Source organism: Durio zibethinus, chromosome 5 (assembly GCF_047325235.1).
Source record: "Durio zibethinus cultivar Kanyao isolate XHJ-2024 chromosome 5, ASM4732523v1, whole genome shotgun sequence".
Classification (NCBI taxonomy): domain Eukaryota; kingdom Viridiplantae; phylum Streptophyta; class Magnoliopsida; order Malvales; family Malvaceae; genus Durio; species Durio zibethinus.
Window position 1 is genome coordinate 1,651,994 of NC_143166.1, and position 23,992 is coordinate 1,675,985.

The 23,992-nt window shown below is 31.8% G+C and overlaps 2 protein-coding genes and 1 pseudogene across 2 annotated transcripts; 1 reads left to right on the top strand and 2 right to left on the bottom strand.

The window, feature by feature from the left end:
* Positions 1–81: 81 nt before the first annotated feature.
* Positions 82–4,724, bottom strand: LOC111282352 (squamosa promoter-binding-like protein 6). The gene is made up of 5 exons (XM_022870398.2): positions 4,573–4,724; positions 3,065–3,720; positions 2,443–2,579; positions 1,011–1,766; positions 82–584 (listed from the first exon to the last, which is right to left on the bottom strand). The coding sequence occupies exons 2-4, from the start codon at positions 3,697–3,699 to the stop codon at positions 1,021–1,023; spliced, it is 1,518 nt and encodes a 505-aa protein (XP_022726133.1). The 5' UTR covers positions 3,700–3,720; positions 4,573–4,724; the 3' UTR covers positions 82–584; positions 1,011–1,020.
* A 2,366-nt stretch (positions 4,725–7,090) lies between these two features.
* LOC111281475 (transport inhibitor response 1-like protein) lies at positions 7,091–12,957 on the top strand (annotated as a pseudogene).
* A 4,040-nt stretch (positions 12,958–16,997) lies between these two features.
* Positions 16,998–18,713, bottom strand: LOC111283031 (protein BIG GRAIN 1-like E). Its single transcript, XM_022871384.2, has one exon. The coding sequence runs from the start codon at positions 18,235–18,237 to the stop codon at positions 17,293–17,295; it is 945 nt and encodes a 314-aa protein (XP_022727119.2). The 5' UTR covers positions 18,238–18,713; the 3' UTR covers positions 16,998–17,292.
* Positions 18,714–23,992: the final 5,279 nt, after the last annotated feature.

Sequence of the window (23,992 nt, forward strand, 5' to 3'; positions counted from 1 at the left end):
ATGCATAAAAGCTATTATGCTTCAAAGATTACATTAATATCAACCAGCACTAAAGGTGCAAAAAATATTTGAACAAAGATATGCAGTCCACTGACAACCATTCTTCTTCCAATTAGCATGAACCACTTAAAGTTTTATACAGTATAAAGGCTTAAAGTTTTACACAGTATAAAGGTTTATAAATAAAAAGCTGTTTGTGCTACATGATTCCATTCTAAACTTTTTAGAGGGGTCTTATTCCAACTTGACGCTTAGTTTGTCCCTTTGAACTTGCCCCTTTAGTGCAACCAAAGTGATGGGATCACTAAACCAGCTAAAAGTCCTTCAACAATGTCTCAAATAGGATCATATAGTAACAGAATCATTGAACCAGCTAACTAAATAAAATCAGCAGAGAACAAGAGTTCTCAAAAGGAAAAAAATACTACTGAACTTGCATCAATTTACAGTTACAAAGTCCAGAATTCACTCTGTTATATACCTATCAGAAACGAATGTACTACCAATGTTATCAGAATCTCTAACAATGTATCATGGAGGGCATCAATCAGGTAAAGCATTTGATGCAGCACCTTCCTGCAAACCTGCAAGAAGAATAGAATATTAACCTTTCGCTTCTAATTCTCAAACAGCTATGTTTAATAGATATGATTGAAATCAAGGCCATTCATGGTGTTTCTCATTTGCATGTGGCCTTCCTCTTTCCTCAACATATTCTCTACGCCTAACTTTTGAAACCATTATTGACCTAAACAATTCTAGATTTATGGAGAACATTTGAAAGCGAAGAATCCACAGTTTGGCCACTTTAAGAAAATTAAAAACAAACTCAATCAAATGTGCAGTTTCTTTAGTTATTTATTTGCTGTCTGCTTTGTTCTTACATTTCAAAGTTCAATATGATTGTATGACAGTCTTGTGGGCTCCCCAACAATAGCCTTCCTACTTGCATTGATAGCTTAATCAAACAGAAAAGATGAAAATTTAGAAAATATGGTTTTTGCACTTACCTTGTCCCTCTCATACAGAGTAAGTGGTAAGGAAAGAACAAAGGTCCTCATTTTCCTGCTTTACTTGCATGGAATTCCTTTGTCGCTCCACTCTTTGGAGAAGTGTTGAAAGTTGAAGCAAATCAACAGTGGATCCATTTTCAGGAGAAAGACAATACTTTGCACTCAAAAGATCTGAGTCTTGAAAATATCCTTCTGCTTGGCCTTCAAAATTAACAGTATAACCAGCATCAGAGACCACAACAGACGCTGCTCCCATAGGGTTCATTCCGCATGAATAAAAGCCTTTCTCTTTTTCCAAAGAACACACTGCTGCAGATTTCCCAGAGCTATGATGGGCGTGGCAAGCTTGACCGATCAAGGGCCTACTCATTTGAATTCCTGTCCCATGGCTTGAAAAGTTCTGTGATTGAGCTGACAGAAGAGAGAGAGCACAATCTGTGCATGAAACCCCAGGAAACTCTTTAACTGTTGCTGCTGCGTTAGGAGTATTGAAGGCTTCAGTTGCAGATGAAGAAGTTCCAGGAATACATTGTTTCCCACTGCCATGCATATGAAAGAAAGATTTCGGTAGAAACCGGTCATTTGTGATCAGTTTTGCTGACTGAGGACTATAAACTAGTTTCTCTTCAGATTTAACCTGCTGACACTGATTAGTGTGGTCATATCTTTCTGGATAAACAAAGTCATCTTGAAATATGTTTGGGACGACAAAAGGCGCTCCTTTTGGTATGGATGTCCTCGGAAATTTGGTACCTAAGAGTCCACATAGGTGACAATATGTTAAAATTTTGCTATATGAAATTCTATAGCCAATTAAGGAAGCAAAGCAAGCTAAGACCATAGGGTTGCTTCAACTCTGTATTTCTCATTTTAACTAGCAAATCAAACTGATTTCTGTATGCACATATTAGTTTATAAGAGATTGTAAAGGGAGAAAACTTAATGTAGCTGAACATGAAAAAGTTCCTATAACATGTACCCTTAAATGGGTTTAATGTTAATCATATTGCTGAAAATGGAATGACTTCTAAAGGGAACCTTTTCAAAACAATTGGAACGATTTCAAGAAATCATAAGACTGGATGACATGGCCATTCCCCCTTTCAATTTAATAGAATCTGCAGCCAGGAAAATCCTGAGATGAAAAGCTTTATTTTTGTTCATTTATATATATATATATATACATATGCAGTATCAAAACAGAATTATTACAAGAAGCTGTGAAGAATTTTGAAAGGACCCAAGAAAAATAATGTTATCTCGAATCATGGGATATATGCCTATGCTCTTAAACTTGCAGAAAATAAAAAAATTTGCAAACGATTACATCAATTTAGTACTAACCTTGTTTACTAGCAGAAAATAAGTTGCTAGTTAAGAAGAGTAACTTAATTTTGTCGGGAGATGCAAAGTAAGAGATTATTCATACCTTGACATGACTGCAGCAACTTATGTGACTTTCCAGAAAAAGTATTGAAATGAAGCTTCCTTCTGCGCTCATTATGCCCTGCTAGGCGTTTACGACAACTGCGCTTACCATCATCAAATTCAGGCAGTAAATGAAACCTGATGAAGCAATAGGAATTACAATCACTACCAGAAATAATGTCAAAATATGGACCATGAAAGTGCAAAACAATGAACTAAAATAATTAGGATCAGTAAGCTTAAATAGAACAAACTGGACTACATTAAACTTTAAGCAGAAATTTCCATGAAATAAGGGTTCAAATTGTATAAAATCATATCTTAGAATTCTAAGCAACTTTTCTGAATTTGTTTCATTGCATCCTTTGAAACTGTGAGTATCCCTTTGAGCATGGGCAAGCCCCTTTCATTTGTTAAAATACATCCTTTATATCTTATCACCAATTACTTCTTCCAAAAACTATAACACCAATAGAGAAGAATCCTCAAGGCTAGTACATGGGCTCATCCAAATATTATAAGAAAATGATCTTAAATTACAAACAGGTTAGCTAACTAAGAAATTTCACATACAAGCAGATCAAATAGAAGGGGAAAAGAGACTAAAAAAATAAAAACCCAACCTGCTACACTGCTGACAGAATCTCTGTTCAATTCCATTAACAACAACTTTGGCAGTCTTAGAGTGAGCCTCACAAACTTTATGCCTCTTGTGGTAGTCTTTTGAGGAGCTAAGATCCTGGTTACAACCATAAACTTGACAGCAAAAGCTTGTTGTCCGAGCTTTCTTGGCCATCAAGGCGGGACGAATTGAGGAAACAACAGAAGTTTCCTTTATAAACTTGCCAGCCTGTGCATCTCTATAATCAGTCAATCTCCCTAGCTTCAAATCAATGAGTGAAGATTCTTGACTGTTAGACTCCATCAAAGAACTAGAATGCTTGGAACCAGATTCCTCTTCATAATATGAACTAGAGGTAATCATACAAGAAGGAGAAGCTACCCTTTTACCAGAATCATTACCAAACTCAGCAGCAAAAGTTCCCATACTGGGGTTACCATAAAAGGGTTTTTTGTTCATATCAGCAAAACCAAAATCCATTAATTCCATACTCTCAACAGCTTCAAAATCATTAGAAGGCTTGAGGTCCCAACCTATCAGTGCTCTTCTACCTCTAGCAAAAGCATCAACTGGAAAATCCATTTCATCAGTAAAAAGAAGGCCTTTTCCTTCAGAACCATAGCTCCAAGACTCCATCAGTATGAATAATGTAAGTTCCTAGGCATAATTCATAAAAGGAAGAAAAAAAAAAGAATAATTAGGCTAATCACTTCATTTAGTATTTTATTTCAATTTTGACATTGCATTATTATAAAAAGGAAAGCTAAAGACATCCCCGTGAGCATTGAATAACAGGTCCATTATAAGAGGTTCAAAAAATAAGAGAGAGAGAGTCAAAGCTATGTTTGTTTGCAGAGAAAATGAATAAGAAAAGGAAAAAAAAAAAGAACAGGAAACTGAATGCTTGTCTTGTTCATTGGCTCGAGAAACAAAATAATCTAACTCAATGAACTTCTTCACAAGAATTTAAATGAGTAAAGATGATGATTTGAATTGCCCCCAAAAGGTTGATGTTTCTTTCTTGTGTTTCTCAAAGAACAAGGGAAAAATATTAAGGGGAGGAAATGAACAAGTTCACATATTTCTTCTTTGATATTGCCATCCCATAAGACAAAGTACAGAAAAACATAGTGAATCTTTGCTCAAGCAGAAGTGCGCCCAATGCTTAGAGAATAGAAAACCTCCAAATTCTTTCACATTCCAAATCCCAAGAAAACGGAGCTGTGGTAAGAAAATCTCACTCTTTGTTTTCCAAAAGCTTAATCAACCAAAAAAAAAAAAAAGTACCCATTTTCGGAGATTAAAAGACAAAAAGGATTCACAGGGGTACGTTTAGTCTTTGTTAAAAACTTTAGTAAAACAATCTGGGATGTTGCAAGTTTCCATCTTTCTCTTCTTTCCCTACAATTTTCCCGAAAACCAAACAAAAAAAACCCAACAACTAAGACCCTCGAAAAACCAAAAAAACCCAAAATAAAAAAAGGGTTATCGTGGTTTTCTTTGGCTTACCACAGAGAAAAGAAGAAAGCAATGTTAAACGATAAAAAGATAGAGAGAGAGAGTAAACAGATATAAATAGAGGGATTGATAGAAAGAAAGAGACAAGTTTTATTATTATTAATTATGTGGTGAGGTCGAAGCAGATACACTGTGTGAGTCAACATGATTGCCACTACTAACCCATTCTGTCTGAAAACCATGTCCAGGTCTTTTGTTGCTTTTGAGGTGCTGTTGTTTCTATCATGAAATTCCATTCTTGACCCTCCCAACAACTTACAGAGACAAAGCAATCTAAATAGAGATGATTAACAGTATTTTGTTTAATTTGTTCGTTTAAAATATTAAAATTGACGTGTTTATATCGTATTTTAAATTATAAAATGATAAAATTAAGTCTGTATCTAATTTGATTTTGACGTGTCTGATAGTTTTTCATAGTTTTTGTTTTGTTTAAATCCATCCATCAAAAGTTGGAAATTTTGGTTTCGGGCCCTTCCCTCTCTTGCTTAAGCCTGTCTAATCTGGGCAGCATTTCTTTCCATTTTCTTGCCACTTGTCATTCTTTTAGGGTCACCGGCCTTCTGGTTTGGGTTAAAAGTTAAAGTTAAAAGAGGGTTTAGTTGTCTTTTTCTCAATTTTTTTTAGTAATCACAAAGAAAATGACACCGAAAATGGACATTTATATCCTTTTCTTCTTTTTATTCTTTTTGGGTTATGAAAGCTATATGTTTCTTTTTAATTAATTGAAATTGAATTTGTTTCCTGGTATGATATTATGTTGGATATGACAAGAAGACCCTGCTTCTCACTTGTATAGCTTGCTGATTACACGTGTCAAAAATATATAGGGAAGCCCGGTTAAGTGGGACACTAGGCAGTGAAAACCTGCTTAGCTCTGCTTTGCTGACACGCACTTTTTTTAAATTTATTTTACAAACAATTACCATTCTTGCATGAATTGCCAGCCATTCCCCTCTCCAACAACTTGTCAATCGTGCAGCAACGCACTGTCACTCGCACTGGCACTGGCACTTTCACTTTGAATCTTCACTCCAATCTCAGGATATTTTAAAAATTTACTATCTTATACAAATTGGGGTTAAATTCAAATTTAAGAGATATTTTTTATAAAATTAAAATTATAAAAGTTTTGAATTAAAGGGAATTATAATTTATAAATTAAGTGTAAATTTTTATAAATAATATTAAAATGATAATTAATTGAATAAAAATTAAATATTATATTATAAGAATTATTTTTAGAATTGTTAAGAAATTAAATGTTATATGATAAAAATTATTTTTAAAATTTTAATATTTGTTGTGATTTTAATTTTGTGATTAAAATTAGATGTGAATCTTTATATATAATATCAGAATAATTAATGATCGGATAAAAATTACATATTATATTAAAGAACTGTCTCAAAAATAATCACATCTAATATTTTAATGTATGATATGATTTTAGTTTTATATATATTTTATATTAAGCTTGACAAAAACATTAAATTTTAATAAAAAAATTTATAATAACTCAATCAAACATCAAAATGTTTAAAAAATTTATTATAATATATAACTAAAAATTTAAATTTAAATTTATAAAATATTTTTTTATCAAATAAAATTATAATATTATAAACTCAAAGTCAATAATATTTCAAAAATTAAATGCGATGTCTACCCGGACCAAACCCTAACCATGGATAATAACAGAAATCTTGAATGCAATCTCCTAGGAATTTAGGTGAGGCAAAAGCTGCTATTTTTGCTTTATGGAAAAAAACAGCCCATTACTATCAAGTGCCACTTAGCTAGGCATTTTGCAATCGTTTTTGTACCTGAAATCTTCATAAATAGGGCACAAACAAATTAAAAAGACAGGAAAAGACAATAGTCTTTGGCCTGGTTTGTTCTGATGGAAATGGTGGGTTAATGGGTTTGATCATGGAGAATGTCTATCCCCATTTTTACAAGCCGCCTGCCTCTCCCATCCTGCACCGGCGATTGTAATGGTAGATGAACTGTTGAAATTACAAAAAAAAAAAATACAAAAACAAAAACAAAACAAAGTTACATTACAAAACAAAGTTCCATTATAACGTTGCCATGTGTTGAGAATATCAGAAAGAGTAAGCTCTACCCCCATTAAGTTTGCAATAACAAATTGCCATTTTTTATCCAATTAGAGGCTGTGGGAATTTAAGATAGATTGGGTTGTTTTTTTTTGTTTTCCGGTTTTTCCAATTTTGGCTTGATTCTGGCGAGCAATATTGGCAGGCTTTAGGCTTCTAGCATGCCCTCCATTCTATGGCTAGAAAGTGTGGTGTAGCCCTTTGATTTCCCTGTACAGAATTAAAAGCTTGAAAAAGCAAAGAAAGGGAAATGGCAAAAGGTTACGATAGGTGAAGTTGATTACAACTTGGAGTTTTGCAGTGCCACTTCCCATACGTTAAGCTGGCTGATTGGAGCTTTGGCATGTCGTTGTCAAGCAAAAGATGATAATCATTATGATTGCATTGTGATGACAATAATAACAAAAAGAAAAGCTGAGAATCAGAGAACAAGTTGTTGATTCGAAGAGCAAGTCTCATAAGCAATTGGGCTTAGACCCTCAATTGTCCCAGCCAGGGCCAGGCTCATACAGCAATACTATTTCTAAGAGAGCTAACCCAACTTTTCGTTGTAGGTTCTGAGAATTCGTTTGCAGCTGGCCTTGCCACAAGCAGTGGATTTGAAAATTGGAACCGCACTATTGCACTGGGCGGAACTGACAAGTATCAAAAAAAGAACCAGACAGGGCAGGTGCAAACCAATCAATTTAGAGTACTCTCATGATTGCTAAGTGAATATAATTTAAACTGAAGAGGTTTATGTTTTTTTTATGAGACAGTATCCTACTTAACAATTCCCTTATGTTTGCTAAGCTGCATAAACACTGCTATTAACAATATTGCCATGTTTTACTTGAAATGTTTTCTTTCATAAGCATATTGAGCAAAATCCTTAATTTTGTTTCTTCTTTGACAATGCTATTGTTCCCTAATTTTCCGAATCAGAAGTTTGACTTAATAGAAATTGATTCTTAGATGCCTGTGGAGCCAAAATTCCACATAATTATATTTAAAGTGATAACACATAAACATGAGGATTTCCTACTTTTTTTTTTCCTTTCCTTGAGAAGCATATGATGTGATTCTGTTATTTATAGTATAATAGTAGTAGGCATGTGTGTTTTTGGCGATATTGAGATGATTCTTTGGATGATTTATGTATTGTCTAAACCAACTTTTCACAGCTATGGTTATCATCTTCTTCCTTCCAGTATGAAGCAGACAATTTAGCTTCCATTTTAGAGGGATTTGAGGTCAGCTTTAAGATGGATTGGAAACTTATGTCATAATTTTTTGTGTTGGTATTTTAGAATGTGGTGCATCCTACATTAGATAGAAAGATTTAATTATTGATGAATAAAATTAATTTTTATATTAATTTTATTCATATTTTAAATAATTATGTTTGAACATAAATAATTATCATATGACAAATGGTTATAACTATTTGAATATAAATAGATTATTATTCAGAAATGTTATATTTATATAAAGGTCATAACCATCTGAATAAAAGTTTATGTCTGTTCATTCATTATAAATAAATCTTTTAATATAATCATTTTTAATACTTCTGATTAAAGAGTTAGAGGTTTTATTGTATTCTAAAGATATAATTGCCTTTAAAAAAGTGTTTTGCCCTCAAAGCCAAAATTATTTTCTATTGTTTCTCTTCTCTTATTTATTTTTTTCTAACAATTTAAAGGTAATTATGAGAAAGTTATATTTTGCATAAGAAAGATATAAGGAAAAGAAATTGGCATGATTTGGAAATCGGTATTAGAGAAAGCTCAACGCATCAAAGGACTAATGTTTCTATAGACCAAAATGTTACTTGTCATAAAAATCTTCATTAGAGATATGTATTTTATTTTTTGCATAATTATTGGTAAAAAAATTGACTGAATGAGATAAACACATTAATAATTTATTTTATTAGTGTGTAAAGTCAAAACACAATATGCAAAAAATTGATTATATTGTATAAGTTTATGCATATTGACTTCACGATTGGGTTTAATGAATTGTATTATATCCATTTGAAAATTGATGCTTATAAAGATTGGAATGAGAAATAGCCTGACAATATAAAAGAGAAAGACTTGAATTGATTTATGACCAAAAGACTTATCACTTGTTATCAAATAACGAATTTGAGGTTCTAATGGAATGATCAATTGTTTAATTGTCATGTCATGATTATATATAGAACAGGCAAATTATCTCAGTTTCTATGAAAATAATAAAAAATAGGTAAAGAAATTTACCATGAGAAATTAGATGCAAGTAAAGAATATATGCAGGAAATAAAATTTGGCTACAAGATTAGTTTTATTATTAAATCATGGCACTAAATTTGAGATAATAAGTTGAGTCAAGATATTTGTATGATTCTATCTTTGTTAGTCGTTTATAAATCAAATGTTGATATATATATTTAAAATTTATTATTGATTCAAAATTTGACTAGTGTTTAATTTTCATAAAAACCAATTATAATTAAATTGATATATGTGAATAATTATTATTAAGATATGGTGTTTCATGGATTAATTGGTGAATAATAAACAAAATATTGATTATTATCATAAACATGGACAGTGTGACATATATTTTGCTTGTTGGGTGTATTACACTAGAAGTGATTTTACAAAATAAAATTTTATTATAAACAATCACAAAGTGAAAATCATAAAAAGCAGTCAAAGAGTTAATTAATGGTTACAAAAAAGCATTGTTACTTTTTGTATATGGGATATTGATTAAACAAAAAGGCATGCCATTAAAAAATTTGAAGCATTTTTCAATTACTAGCATTTTGAAAGATGCTCGTAAATGTCTAATTAGGCATGTTTATAAAATTAGAAAAGAAAATTCAAATTTCGTGTTCCAAAGGCACCAATAGATGTATGTGTTTAATTCCATTTTGTGATGGCATGGAGAATATTGGTACAGTTTATCATATATTACAAAAATGAATTGAATGGGATAAAATTTTCTTTCTTATACATATAAGAAAGATATGGACTATGGAGATAGAATGCCATCATCTAACTAATACACTATTAATTAAGGACAATAAAGGTATTTTTGCTTTTTGTACTTGGAAAAATAGGCTTTTGCAGGCTGTTAAAATGAAAAGTAAATAAGTTTATGAGGTTTTTAATGGTTTCATGACAATGGCAAAGATGTGGTTGGTTATATATCATATTAACATATGAGCTTAGATAATAATGTTAGTTTGTGAAAGTTGTAAGCCTTGGAGTTAGCCAATTAATGATATAACCAATGCAAATTCATCATGAATTTTTTGCATGAAATATGAGTAGAACTCGTATTATAATTATTGTTTATAATATTTTATGAAAATGATTATTTGGATTCATGTTTCATGACTTGTATTGATATAGTGACTAAATATGAGCATATTGATAACAAAATTATTGTGAAAGTATTTAAAATTGGAGTTAAATACATTATAGACTCTTATTGTATATAAGCATATTGGTCCTATGAATAAAGTTTGAATTTATTATTTATTCAAAAATATTTTGATCAATTAAAAGTGGTAAATAATAGAGATTTATAGGCTACACAATAGTGGAGAAATAAAATTCTCATAAAATTTTAAAATCAAGTTTAGAGGTTTCAATAATCATGAACTTGAAATTGGCTATCGGACAATTACTATATGCATTGAAAACTCATGATAACATTTGAGATAGTTGGTTTTCACTAAAAGCTATAATTATAAATGAGATAATTTTAATAGTCAAATCTACATGATTTATAGGTATAAGGTGGATTATTATGGTTGGCTTAAATAACCAAAAGCCAAAATTGATACCATAATCTTGATCACATTGTGGTAATTTTTTGTTATGTATATGGTCTAATTCATGGATTGTACAAATTATTTATCATCTATGGTTCTATATAGTGAAAATTTCAAAGTATATTTACTTTGAACGCCATGAGTGATTCAAAGATCTTGTGAATTTAAAAACTTTTGTAATATAAAAAAGAATGCTATTTAATCCATTTGGGTGATGAAAATGGTTTTGTTCATGATAATAAAAAATTATTAATGGCGTCCATGATGAAATAGATTCATATAAATATTTATAAATTGATATAAAAGCCTTAAAAGTAGACTATAGAAATATGATTATATTGAAAATCTACTTATTGATGTAAACTCTTATATTGAATTAAAATATAAAAATTTTGAAACTTTTATGTAAATATTAAGATATTTGCCAGTTATCTTTCATTAAATGTGGATTTGGAGGCCTCCTACTTGAAAAAAAATCACAAAATAGTGAAAAGATAAATGAAATGACAACTTGATTAATTATATATAATATTTTGAATAATTGAATAGATATTATTTAATAAAAGAATGCATACTTGCACATGGTGGGGTCATAAGAATCAAAATAAATAAAAATTATCATTATAGTATTATAAGATTTTAGTATAATTTTATGACCAAATTATACAGACTAATAAGTTTAGATATTTATTAAAGTAAAATCATAAAAAAGGCCTTTAAAAATCTTAAAAGGACTAAAATTGTTTGGTTTATTCATTGAATTTATCTAATTATACTAGAAGTATAATTGTATTAAAAATATATAAAAGTATTGTAGACACCTTATTTTGTCCGGAGTTCTTTGTCAATCGAGACTAATTTAAGCTAGGTTGTAGGGATTTTTATTCATTTTTATTTTAAATTTTTTTATTTCATATTTATCATTTTTTATTTTTATTTTATGGTCTATCTATTGTTCATTTTCTTTTTCTTTCTCCATTATCAGGTTAATTTTTTTTTTTTTAAAAAAAAAAGAAAAGTTGAAAGAATGAGATTAAGCTTGGTGATGATTGTTATAAAAAAATGTTAGAGATGCTAATCTTTAGCTTTGGATGATAATCAAAATTGAACTGAAACACAATCACTTGGTTTTATATATCATTACAATTCACAACAATAGAGGACAAGAAGGGGAAGTGATCAAAGAAGTATACACCAACACAAACAGTATACACAAAAAGCATACGAAAAGAAAATGAAGAGAAAACATAACCTAAAAAAGGTGTTTAGGAAAACAAATGTCTAAGGACGACGAAAGGTATCAATCTCCTCCGTCAGATCTTGAGTTCACTTCCAACAATGCACGAAACTGTAATGCCACCGCGTCTGGATGGGTCACTCGAAGTTCCAGCCCGTCGTACCTGGACCAAGTTCTGGAGAACATGTTGGAAGATGCACTCCACTTTGTGACGTCGAGGTGGGACCGAAACGCTGCCTCATTGGTGTGCAAGTCGTGGTACAAGGTCGAGGCACTGACGCGATCTGAGCTGTTCATGAGGAATTGCTAGGCGGTTTCATCAAGTCGAGCGATGGCCAGGTTCATCAGGGTGAGGGCTCTTCACCTGAAAGGGAAGCCCATGTCAACATCAATGCAGAACAGCTTAAGCCAATTATAGGGAATTACCATAAGCTCCAGGTTTTTTGGATCCTTGATTCAATATGTGATGGAAGACTTCAAGCAGTGGCTGTAACATGCAAGGAATTACGTGAGCTTCGGGTTTTCCCTATTGACGCTAGTGAGGATAGTGATAGCCTCGTTTTTTAAGTGGACCTCTAAGCTATCTTTGAAGGTTGTCAGAAATTGCCATCCATTCTGTATTTCTGCCAGAGGATGACTAATGCTGCTATCATAGCAATGTTCAAGAACTGTCCAGATCTTGTTGTTTCCCGGCTATGCATAATGAAGCGTCACAAGCCTGATGCTGTGACTGAAGCTCTTATGGATGATGGTTTAGGAGCCATTGTTATGAATTGTAAGAAGCTTACTCGCCTTGCTATTTCTGGTTTACTAGTAGATAAAACTTTTGATTATATTGAAAAATACGGGTAACTGATACGCACATTGTCAGTTGCTTTTGCCGGAGATAATGACATGGGAGTGAAATATGTACTTGAGAGCTGCCCACAATTGCAAAAGCTTGAGATTAGGATAGCCCATTTAGGGATGCAGCTTTGCTTTCTGGTTTGCATCGCTACTATATCATGAGGTTCCTTTGGATGTCTTTCTATAAACTAACTCACCAAGGTTGCTAGGAGATTGCCCATGCTACGCCTCGCCTAGTGGTTGAAGTGACTAAGTTTACTATTGAGAAGGAGATGGGTGACTCTGTTGGAACATTATACATGTATCGGTATCTTAAAGGGCCAAGAATCGATGCACCTAAATCCGTTACCATCTCGTAAGCAAATGTGATGCAGGAAGCTATTCATTTGTTCCCATGTTGGACAACAAGCAAGTTTAAACTATTTCACAGGGAATTTTGATTTGTCGGGCATCTTTTAAATGACCCTTGAAGATAAAAAGATTTAAAAAATATTTTTGAGAAAAAGTTAAAAGTATCAATTTTTTCTGAAAATAAGCTTTCTAAAAAATATTTTTGGAAAAAAGTTGAAAGTATCAATTTTCCTTAAACATAAGTTTTCAAAAATAGATTTTTGAGAAAAAGTTGAAAGTATTAATTTTTCTCGAAATTAAAGTTTTTAAAAAATATTTTGAAAAAAAGTTGAAAGTATCAATTTTTTCTGTACAAAAGCAATCATATTTTTCTTTCCTTTTTATTTTCTTGAATTTTTTAAATATTAAATAATCGACGATAGAGCCTCTGCAAGTGAAACAGTAGTTTTCTTGCATACTCTTTAAGGTAAGGAGATTTTTTTAATTTTTTACTAAAAGTATTAGAGCCAATTGAGAATAATTTTTAATAAGTAATTACTTGATAAGTTTTTAAGTTTTATTGGATAACACAAAATAAGCTGGTGCCATCTTTCGATGGGCATTGTGAGGGTGCTATAACCTTCCTCACACGTAATTGAACTCCCGAATCATGTTCTGGTTAGTAGATCTGAACCTATTTTTTCATGGACCCTTAAACTTAGGCATTCCCTGAAAAGGATAGATTTCTTAGGTGTCAATCGCACCTAGATAAAAAAGATTGGTGGTGACTTCTTCAAGTCAATGTCTAGCGATAGATCCCCGGATCTAGACGTTATGACAAGTATGAAAATAGAATGGTTGAAATTAATGAATATAGAGTTGTGGCCACAACCAAAATTAACTATTTCTTAAAATGATAAGAAAGAGACAAAAATATTTGGAGCATATAAATGATATGCAAAATAAAAAGTTTGTACATATTAGCCTGAAGTGATTATATTAGAGATTCAATTTTAAGTAGGGATAATTACCATAAAAAAATTAAATTCTAAATTATTTGGTTAATAGTACTACAAGTAAAATGGATTTAAACCTTTACTATTAGCTACCAATAATAGAAACCTAACTTTGAATTAGTAACCTTTAATTATAAAATTTAATGGGTAAAAACAAGTTATTTTTATGTGTTTGTTAAACATTAGTAAAATCCATTCAACTTTTAGAAACTAGTGTGATCCATTGTGTGGGGATGATGAGTTTTTATACTTTTAATAGAGTTTTAAATGTCTAAAGTAATAAAGACATAATGAAAACTCTACTTATATAAACATAGAAGTGGTACCGCTTCAACAAGATAAATTGGGGTCTCTCTTGTAAATGTTTATAAATAGGATAAGTACATAGCATAATAGTGCTAAAAGTGATTGTAAACCTCTGACAAAAGAATAAATAAGTATTACGTGTATCATATCTTTAATTCTAACACTAAGAGTTGAGGTTTAATTTACAAAAACTATCAATTTCGTTCGAATTTTAAAATATATACGTTAATTGAAGGCTTAAATCGAGAGACATCTTTTTATATTTATAATATTTATTTGTATGAAAGATAAAAATTAAGCACCAATATTCCAAACTAGTGGGAGATTGTTGATAGTTTAAAATATGGTGCATTTCACATTGGATAGAAAGATTTAATTATTGATGAATATAATTAATTTTTGTATTAATTTTATTTATATTTTAAATAATTATGTTTAAACACAGCATATGACAAATGGTCATAATCATTTGAATATAAATATATTATTATTTATAAAAGTTATGATTATACCAAATGTCATATCCATCTGAATATAAATTTATGTCTGTTTATTAATTATAAATAAATATTTCAGTATAACTATTTTCATTACTTCTTATTGAAGAGTTTAAGGGTTTGTTGTATTCTAAAAGCATAATTAACTTTAAGAATGTATTCTTTTCGCCTTAATACTAAAATTTTTTTTTATTATTTCTATTCTCTTATTTATTTTTTCTAATATTTTGTAAGATGGTTTATTTATTTATTTTTCTGAAAAAACCTTTATCCTTGCATTTCTTTGTCTTAACCTTATATTTGTTATGCACTTTAGCTTTTTCTTTTTCTTCTTTTTTTCCTCTCCAAATATCATTGGTTTAACTTACATCGAGGCTTCAGTTGCTCTCATTAAAACACAGTGCCTTTGATTTTTTTTTTTTTTTGAGAATTACCTTTTGTAAAGCAACTAGACACTGTTGGAAACTTATGGTAGGCTCATAATAACAATTTGATGGCTGTCCTGGAAGTGTTCCTGTTATCTACGTCGAGCATGCTTACTGATTAGCTGCTTTCACTAATAATACATTTCTATGATTTGTATCGGCCACTTGATTTATTCTAAGTGCGAGGCTACTGTGACCTACTGTAATCTTTTGGCAGTTTCTTAGCAGAATTAATGCTTTTCTGATATCTAATGTAGTAATGATGATTGATTCCTGAGTTGGTTGACAAGCCAAACATTTTATTCTATTGAAAAGGTATAGGTCAACATTTATTTCATGTTTAGTAAGGTATCATTAGGCTTCTTATTATTTTCATCTGACAGGCAAAAACATCATGAAATACCGAAAACATGATGTATAATTATGTTGTTTAGGATACACATGTAACAGACTAATTTCTCTACAGGATAATTAGCATATAGTTCTCACCTGTTAATGTGATGGCACTAAGAGATCTTAATGGTCAGAATTGGTCATAAATTGTGACCATTTTCTATAAGTCCCTTTCATTTCTTGAAAATATGGTATGATGCCATTTTGGCAATGTTCTTAATATGACATTTGGGTGGTGCTTGTGAGTTCTATCAATTTTTGGTTCCTTAGCTGATGTGATACATAGATTAATTAGATCGATACAATCAACTTTTCGGTCATTGAAAGGAAAGAATATCGGAGTTAATCTCACAGCAATAGCAGTTTTTGTTTGTGTTTCATAGGTAATTATCAGCTTTTACAAAAGAAAGATTTTTCATTGCCTAAAAGAAAAGCTAATCTTGTTCCTGTCACCTCTTTCTTTCCTATCAAAATTGGTAATCACATTAAATTTGAAAAATCACTGGTTTAGGCCCATCCAGGCCCTCTGCTGGACCCTTCTGGTGCCCCATGCATCATTTGTGTGTGTGTCATGCCTTCTTATAGGCTTTTTTTTGCTCTCTATACATCATTTTTATGTATCATTCTTTCTAAAGGCTATCAATAGGTTTCATGATTAATTTTGCTTTAGGCTTTATTTGACGCCAAAGAGCACTGAGAGAGTGAAAAAAAAAAACAAAACACTTTTAGCTTTATACGAATGTATTCACATAGAGAGAATCAGAGCTACAACCTTTAAATTTGGCAATTCATCATTTGATTCTGTTTAAGGTCAATTCACCTTTGTTTTCCCTAATACACTGTCAAGTTTAATTGCTTAACTGAATCGATTATATCAGATTCTTATAGAAACAATGCTTGCTTTTCTATGTTGATTATCTGATTAGACAGACATTTATATATAGCATTAATCAAACTCTTAATAATTTGGGGTTTAGGACACATCCGTACAACATTTTACCCTTCTATGCTTTACAACTTTCCTGCTGCTGAAACCACCATTCTGCATCATTGCATATATCATACATTTTCTCTACATGAGCAATGATGAATTCTAGGGAGCCTGTAATTAAGTTTATTGAATTTGCAGAAAAATGTTTGACATCCGAATTCAACTTCAACATCTAAATATATCCTTGTTCCAGCTGGATCAAGTCTAGAGGATGGGGGACCCCTTAAATTTGCAGACAGATTTTTGATGAGGTGCATGGCTTAATCATCAAGCATGCAAAATCTTAATGAATTTCTTTTACATAAATGTTTGTTTTCCATGAAAAAAGAACATAGAAAGGAAACAGGAGAGAAAAGCTTACATGAATCACACGTGCAGATAGGGAACATTAATTAATGTGTTACCTGTTATTGTTTCTTGACCAAAAGTCAAAAGAGTAGATATAATCCACATGGTGTGATGTGATGATGGCTTTTGTGATGTTTCTCCATTAATTTAGTGGAAAATCACTAATCATGGCACAATCTAAGCAAACCATTCCAATGGGGGACTTTTAATGCAATAATCCACGAAATGAAACAGCTAGGTCCAAAGCAAGAAAAAATGAAAATAAAACTGAAAAAGGAAAGACAAACAAACATTCCAAACTGTACATACAGAAAAAAAAAAAAAAAAACAGCGCAAAATCTAGGACAATGAAAACAAATGAACCCATCGACAAGTTGAAAATGTAGTCTCATAGGACACCATTGGAAATTGGTGCTCCCCTCTTGATGCTGTCCATATGTGTAGTTTCATACACAGGCAAACCACTTGAGTAGATGCCTAAGTCATAGTTTTGCAACTCGAAAAGATCCGAGCTTGAATCACTATCTGCACCATCATCAACCTCACTGAGCTTTATGATCCGATCAGCCCAATTCCTATCCTTCTCCTGATGACTGGTGCCGATATTTTTGTGTTTTTCTGAGTAGCCGTCATTGAACTTGAATTTCTCATCCAACCAAGAATAGTCTGTTGTATTCCTTTTGTCATCCAAGAGATCATTTGGTAAAGCTGTAGATTTCGTTTGTTCAATATCGTTCTTTGACAGAGATACCACCTGCTTGTTATCTAAATAGTTTCTAAAATCCTTGTAGCTTTTTGCAGGCGTGTGTGCATAAGCAGGTGGTGTCTTGAAACCAGAACTTGAAGAAGAATAAAAGGACTTTGTATCTGCTGTACTAGAGCTACGAAAATGGCTAATGCTTATGCTGCTTCTCCGTTTCCTCCGCCCACCAGGGCTTTCTTCTTCATCTTTCATGGACTGTGTGGTAGATTTTGATTTCTTCTTCTTAGAACCTGTTTGATTGAAAAGAGAGTTCAAGAAGCTAGCAAGTCTTCCACCTGGAGAGCTTGGTTGCTTGTATTTCTTCTCCTTAATCTGTTTTTCCACCACATGAGTTTGTTGAACAAGGTGGTTTCTCATCGGTACGTCCAAGCTGATCCTGCCTCCTCTCCAGGGCTGCCTCTCGTCCCGCATGATCTTCTGAGTGAATGTTGCACAATTATGGTTAGCTGCTTCATTGTACCCTGAGAAATACCGTGCAGCCTCAAACACATCAAGATCGCCAGAGTCATTCCTGCGATGGAATGACTTCTTGAACATCCTATCAGGGTCTGAAACTCCTGTAACAGACATGATCGGTACCTTAATGCTTCTGCTATGGGGTTTATGTCACCAGGTGCTCAAGGTATTTATTGGAAGAGATCAATAAACCAAGGGATGGAATGAAACCATACAAAGGAGATGTGGTGAGATTGTATCAAGAGAGGACGGGTTTGGGGGAGGGATAATAATCAATTGTACTGTCTAATAATATACTATGATTAAGAGTGTTTTTGGACGTTTTAGGAAGAGTCCCCACCTTGATGTGAATTAGTGATTTAGTTTTATAGAATGAAGTGGGGTAGAAGGGAAACGAGCTTTTATCCTTCTCATACTGTGAACACCAGAGCTAGCGTTGTGAATGGTAGGGAGGCCAAGAACTGTGTTTCCTTGGATTCTAGGGACTTTACTCTGTTTAGTGGGATTGGCTTTTGAGTGGTTGTTGGCCATGGTTCAATGTCGTTTACTCCTGCAAACCTTCTTTTGTAGAGCTTTAAGTCTGTCTTTAATTGATAGATTTACTGATATAGATTCTTTCAATATAAGGTTGCTAAATCAACCGTGGCCCGGTAATATCTGGCTGCCCCCTCTTTGGGGAAGCTCTGTGGTTTAAACCTTCGAGTTGATTGAGCAAGTGGCATTGGTCAGAACCTGAACAGTGGATTGTGTTTCAGGATTCAATCCTTGCTTGAGATATTGCTTTAGTCAATACTCATTATTTTGGCCTATATCAAAACAAAATCCCCATCTCTTCCTGCTGGGGCCAGTGGTTGCAGCCAGCATGTGCGTGTGTGGGTATATATGAGCCATGAAACACGTCTCGAACCGGAAGGCCAGACGTAGCTTTCATGATGTTGTTTTATTTGTTAGCTTTCTTTCAGAACCTTTGATAGATCAACTAAGGCCAAGTGTTTGAGTTTGATGATCATGACAGTTGCATTAACATCACTTATAGGTCTCAGTGAATTAATGATATGAAAAATTTTCAATACATGGTGCCCCTTCCTCTTTTCTAACAAGAACAGCCACAGCGAAGTCAGCCTTTGGGGCTGTGAGTTGTAAAATCTTAGGTCCAGGAAGGTCCTAGATAAGGGAAATAAGTACGAATCCAATTGGATAGTGAGCACATGCATGCATTTGGCCCTGTCCGGCTGTTTTAGTTAAGATCAGAAACATGATCCTCAGCAGCTTGCTAGCTAGCATAGACCTTCCAATCTCCGTTAAACGCTTGTCGTTACTTAATGTTAGCTAGTGTCTTCTTCATCCCTCCAGCCAAAGTTTCATATGATATTGGATGGATTCATGTTTGATGTTGGGTAGCTTTCTTTTGTTATGCACCATTCATTCCTAAAGTTACCTTGCATGGCCATGGTTCTTTAGTGAGTCCCACCTCATCTTACCCTATGTTTTTTTGACGGTCTTTATGTTGTAGCTTCTAAGGAGCCCAAAGTAAAATATGGGCAACTAAATTATGTGAAAAAATTATACTTACCCTATGTTTTTTAAGGTCTCTGCATACAATCGAACCCAAACTAAAATGTGGTTAAAGAACATGGGCTGCTCTCCTTGGGCTCAACACATTTGTGCAAAGTTTTCAAAAGCCTGATTTTGAACACCATTTCTTTTCTCTTGAGAACCACAGAGTCACAAAGTTTTTCTCACTGGTTTTCAACCTTATGCTTGATACTAAAGCTAACTTTACCTAATGATGAGATAAAATAATCGTATCGTATTTTATATGAAAATTACATATTATAATTTATATTGATACAAAAATATAAAATATAATTTTTTGATTTTATTAAACTTATTTATTATTTTTTTAAAATTTTAAATTATGTTATCTTCGTATTTTTTATTCGTATCATTTTCGTATTATATTATTGTATCATGTTTAAAATTATTAGGTCTGCTTCTAAACTAATATCCAATTTTATTTTATTTTTTTACTTCTTAAATCACAAACAAGTGGGTAAATGAAAAGTTGAAAATATAAAAAATCTAGGAAAAAGTCTTATTATTATTGACCTTAAGACTAGCAGCAATATTCAAGGTCCAACGTTTGCTTTCAATTCCCTTTTTCTCTAAACCTTTTTAAGATCCAATGAAGGTGGGAAACCATTCCATCACACTGGTGTGCTTCAACAAACAAAGCCTAAATATATCCGTAAATGAGTTTTTTTTTTTTTTTTTTTTCCAGTAGTTGAAATTATCAAAAATTAAATTTTAATCATTAAAATTAAGAGTTTAATATTTTATATCAATGGACCAGATAATTATTTTCAAAGATTAAAAATTTGAAATTTGAAGTTCTTTTAGCGAATAATCAACGGTTCACATAGGCAAGGGTTTCCTAATTAGGGTATATGTCCAGCTTTGCATGTGATATGCCTTATGCTTTTACCTTTTTAACGAAAGAACAGTACTCTCAGCTGAGCACCATAGCCGCAACCCCAATGATCCATAACCACAAATTTATTTCCTATATGTATGAACATTGACATAATGCATAGGGGTGGGTTTTTGGTTACTAGATTAGAAAGGCCTATCTAAGCAACATCAAGAATTTTTTAAGCAATAATCAATTGAATTAATTATCATTGCATGAGGATTTTTAGCCTTTTGTTTCCTGTATATTGACATCCATGGAGAATATATAAAATTTATAATTAAAACATTTTAATTACGTTTGTTAAATTTGAAAACTCCATCACCGGCATTCGGTATATATAATTAAGATCATAATTTTACCTATAACCATAAAATTTAACTCCAAATACACGAAATAAAATTACTTTAAATAATATAGTTGCATGATTTTTTTTCAGACAAAATTTTAACAAATCCAATTATCATTAAATTGAGTTTAATTAGAGCTTGTAATTGAATTTCCTCATTATTTGAAATTATAACTTTTTATTTAGGGCAAGTGATTGAAATTGATTGGAAAAAAGATATAATTTCTTTTTGGAATAAGAACAATTGAAAATTTTTGTTACTTACATTGTAAGTTGTAACAAGGCTATAATCTATTCTATGTATTGGTTCTAGTTTCCCTCTTTTACACAAAGTGCAATCAATTTCATCTACTTTTTGGTTTGCATATTTATATACCATAACCATAGTTCCATGTTCTTAGGTAGGGACCTTAATTTCAATCAATTTTGTTTTTGGTAATTAATTAATTAGCTTTCTTCCGCATCGCATTCAACGTTAACACTACGTTTGGTGAGAGAAAAAGAGTAGGGAAGGAAAGAAGATGAAAAAAAAAACTATTTTTTTCTACCATTTCCTTGGATTGATATGGGGAAAAATAAAAATACGAAAAGAAAATGAGTAAATTTGCACCTTTCTTTTCTCTTCGAATTAATCCTTTCAAATGTGAAAGGAAAATTTTATTCAACTTAAATTAATAATTTTATTTACAACATTACGTCTAACCTATTTGTTTCTCTATATTTTTCGTTCTTTGTACCAAATACAAAGAAAAATAAATAAAATTTCTTCCTCCCTTTTTGTAAAATTTTTTCTTTTCTCGCTTTTTTCTTTTCCTCTATTTTTCTTCTTTACTACAAAACATAGTGTAAAGATTGGAGATTGTCCTAATTTTGATGTAAGGCTATAGGTAGCCTTCTCAAGAAAGGGATCTTTAATTTTGCAATGCTTGCATTTAAATGCAGCCCCTTGTATTATCCAAAAGAAATCCAGCCACTATGGTGGTTGGGGCCTTAATGAAATTATCTATAAATACAATGTTTTCATATGTATGTTTATATAAAAATTATACAAAATCAAATAAAAATTTTAAAAACTACTCAAGGATTAAGAAAATAATTTATATATATATATATATATGTTTTTTTGAACAAAGGAGGCCAAGGGCAAAGAAAGAAAAATACCAATGGAGGAATAAGGGCATGGTTTGTGAAGACTCGTATCATACCTATAGAATATTATTCGATTTCACGATTTTATCTCATAAACATATTTTATAAGTTTGAGTTTAAAGTTTTACTTATATATCATAATAAATTCTTAAAAAATCTCAATATGAGATTTAAATGTCACTTGACTTTTCTAAACATCCCTTTCTTTTAGTTCCTTAAGTTTGGGGCAATTGTCATTTAATTATTGTCATATAATTGAGGCCTATTTTCATATCACTGCTAATTTAACAAATTTTCAATGTAGATAAGATTATAAGTTTAAATTTCTTATTGATAGACTAAATTTTCAATAACAAGTAATTTTTGATAAAAATTTATTTAAGTCGAAAGTTTGAAATAGAGCATACATATATCTATTATATGGTAAAATCAAATTTAATTTGACTAACTTATCAATAATTATCATACTAGTTATTTTAATTTGACTAAAGATATCTATTATATCGTTAAATCAAATTTAATTTGACTAACTTATCAATAATTATCATACTAGTAATTTAAAAAAAATAGAGAATAAATAAAAAAACCTGTCATGAACACGAAGACATGAACCCTATTTTAAGTCATGAAATATTCAAAACCCTGGTTCATGCTTGTGCAGTCGACAAGTGTATGTACCAGCTGGCGTTAAGTTGTCCAAACAGCATTGTTGATTCTTGCCCTGTAAAACAAGCCCAAAACCCAAGAAAAAAAGACATATTCGATCAACAGTTTTGACCAATGAGAACTCGACGCATTTCCTGATTTACCTGAATGGCTGTCTCCTTGATTGTGACTGCATGCTTTTGTTTTTCCAGTTCAACGTTGGCATATTTCTTCGAAGTTGTAAATTGTAATAACCCCATGTTTGCAACAGTAACTTTAAAAGATGATTCTCTCTCTTTAAAAAAAAAAAATAGCTTTAATTGTTCGATCAAAAGAAATGGAATCTTGGTGATGACATTATTTTGAATGTTTTTCTTTTTTTTTCTGGTTCTAGCTTTGGCTTCCTTTTTCTTTTGCGATGTTGTGTATTGATTAGAGACATGTTGTGACTCACATTATCAGCTTTGCACCCAAAAGAAAAGGCTGATGCCTTGAATCTTGCTATCTAAATTAATGCGAGTCACCTTTGCTTTGCAGTGTTCAAAGGGCCAAACCTGTTGGGTGGTTTGGAGAAATTTCAGCAGTCAAGGGCCCTGGGAAACCGCCTGATTGGGATGGCTATTTCAGCTTTTTTTTGCTTGGAGACACATTGAATCCAGGCTTGATATTTGGTACACTTGAGAGAATATATACAAAAACTATATGGTTATTTTGGGATTGCAAAACATTTGAGTAGGATCAGGATGAAAATCTAGGACAAAAAAACTTTTGGTTTGCAATGCATGATCATCACATCTCACAATGTAACTTTGATATTGTTTTCGTATTATTGGATAAAAAGATAGTCCTAAGATTTGGAAACACTGTATGTAGCGAAGCCGATGTTCTTCAATCGATTCTCCTATCTTTTTCCGAGAGTGACCATTAGCTCAATTTTGGCCATAAAATAAGTCAGACAGATGGGTACAATGCATGGCAATTGTTTGCCCCAATCATCAGGCATCAAGCATCTTCGATGTCCTAAACTTGACCTAGCTTTACAAGGTTAGACATTAATGTGATTGTTTAAAGGAAAATCGTTTTGATCGTTATATGTAGAATTTTTCATTAAATTTTATTTTGAGTGGAGGTTGGAATCTTATTATGAAATTTTAACCTGACTTAACTATAATTACAAAATCTTTAACTTATAAGTAAATGATATTTTACTTACAAGATTTATTGGTAGACTTAACGATTCAGGTAGGTATTAGTAT

Coding starts and splice junctions, on each gene's coding strand:
- LOC111282352 (XM_022870398.2), bottom strand. CDS start 3,699: ATGGAGTCTTGGAGCTATGGTTCTGAAGGAAAAGGCCTTCTTTTTACT. Junction 2,580..3,064: donor TTCTGTCAGCAGTGTAGCAG/GTTGGGTTTTTA, acceptor TTGCTTCATCAG/GTTTCATTTACTGCCTGAAT. Junction 1,767..2,442: donor GTTGCTGCAGTCATGTCAAG/GTATGAATAATC, acceptor GTGGACTCTTAG/GTACCAAATTTCCGAGGACA.
- LOC111283031 (XM_022871384.2), bottom strand. CDS start 18,237: ATGTCTGTTACAGGAGTTTCAGACCCTGATAGGATGTTCAAGAAGTCA.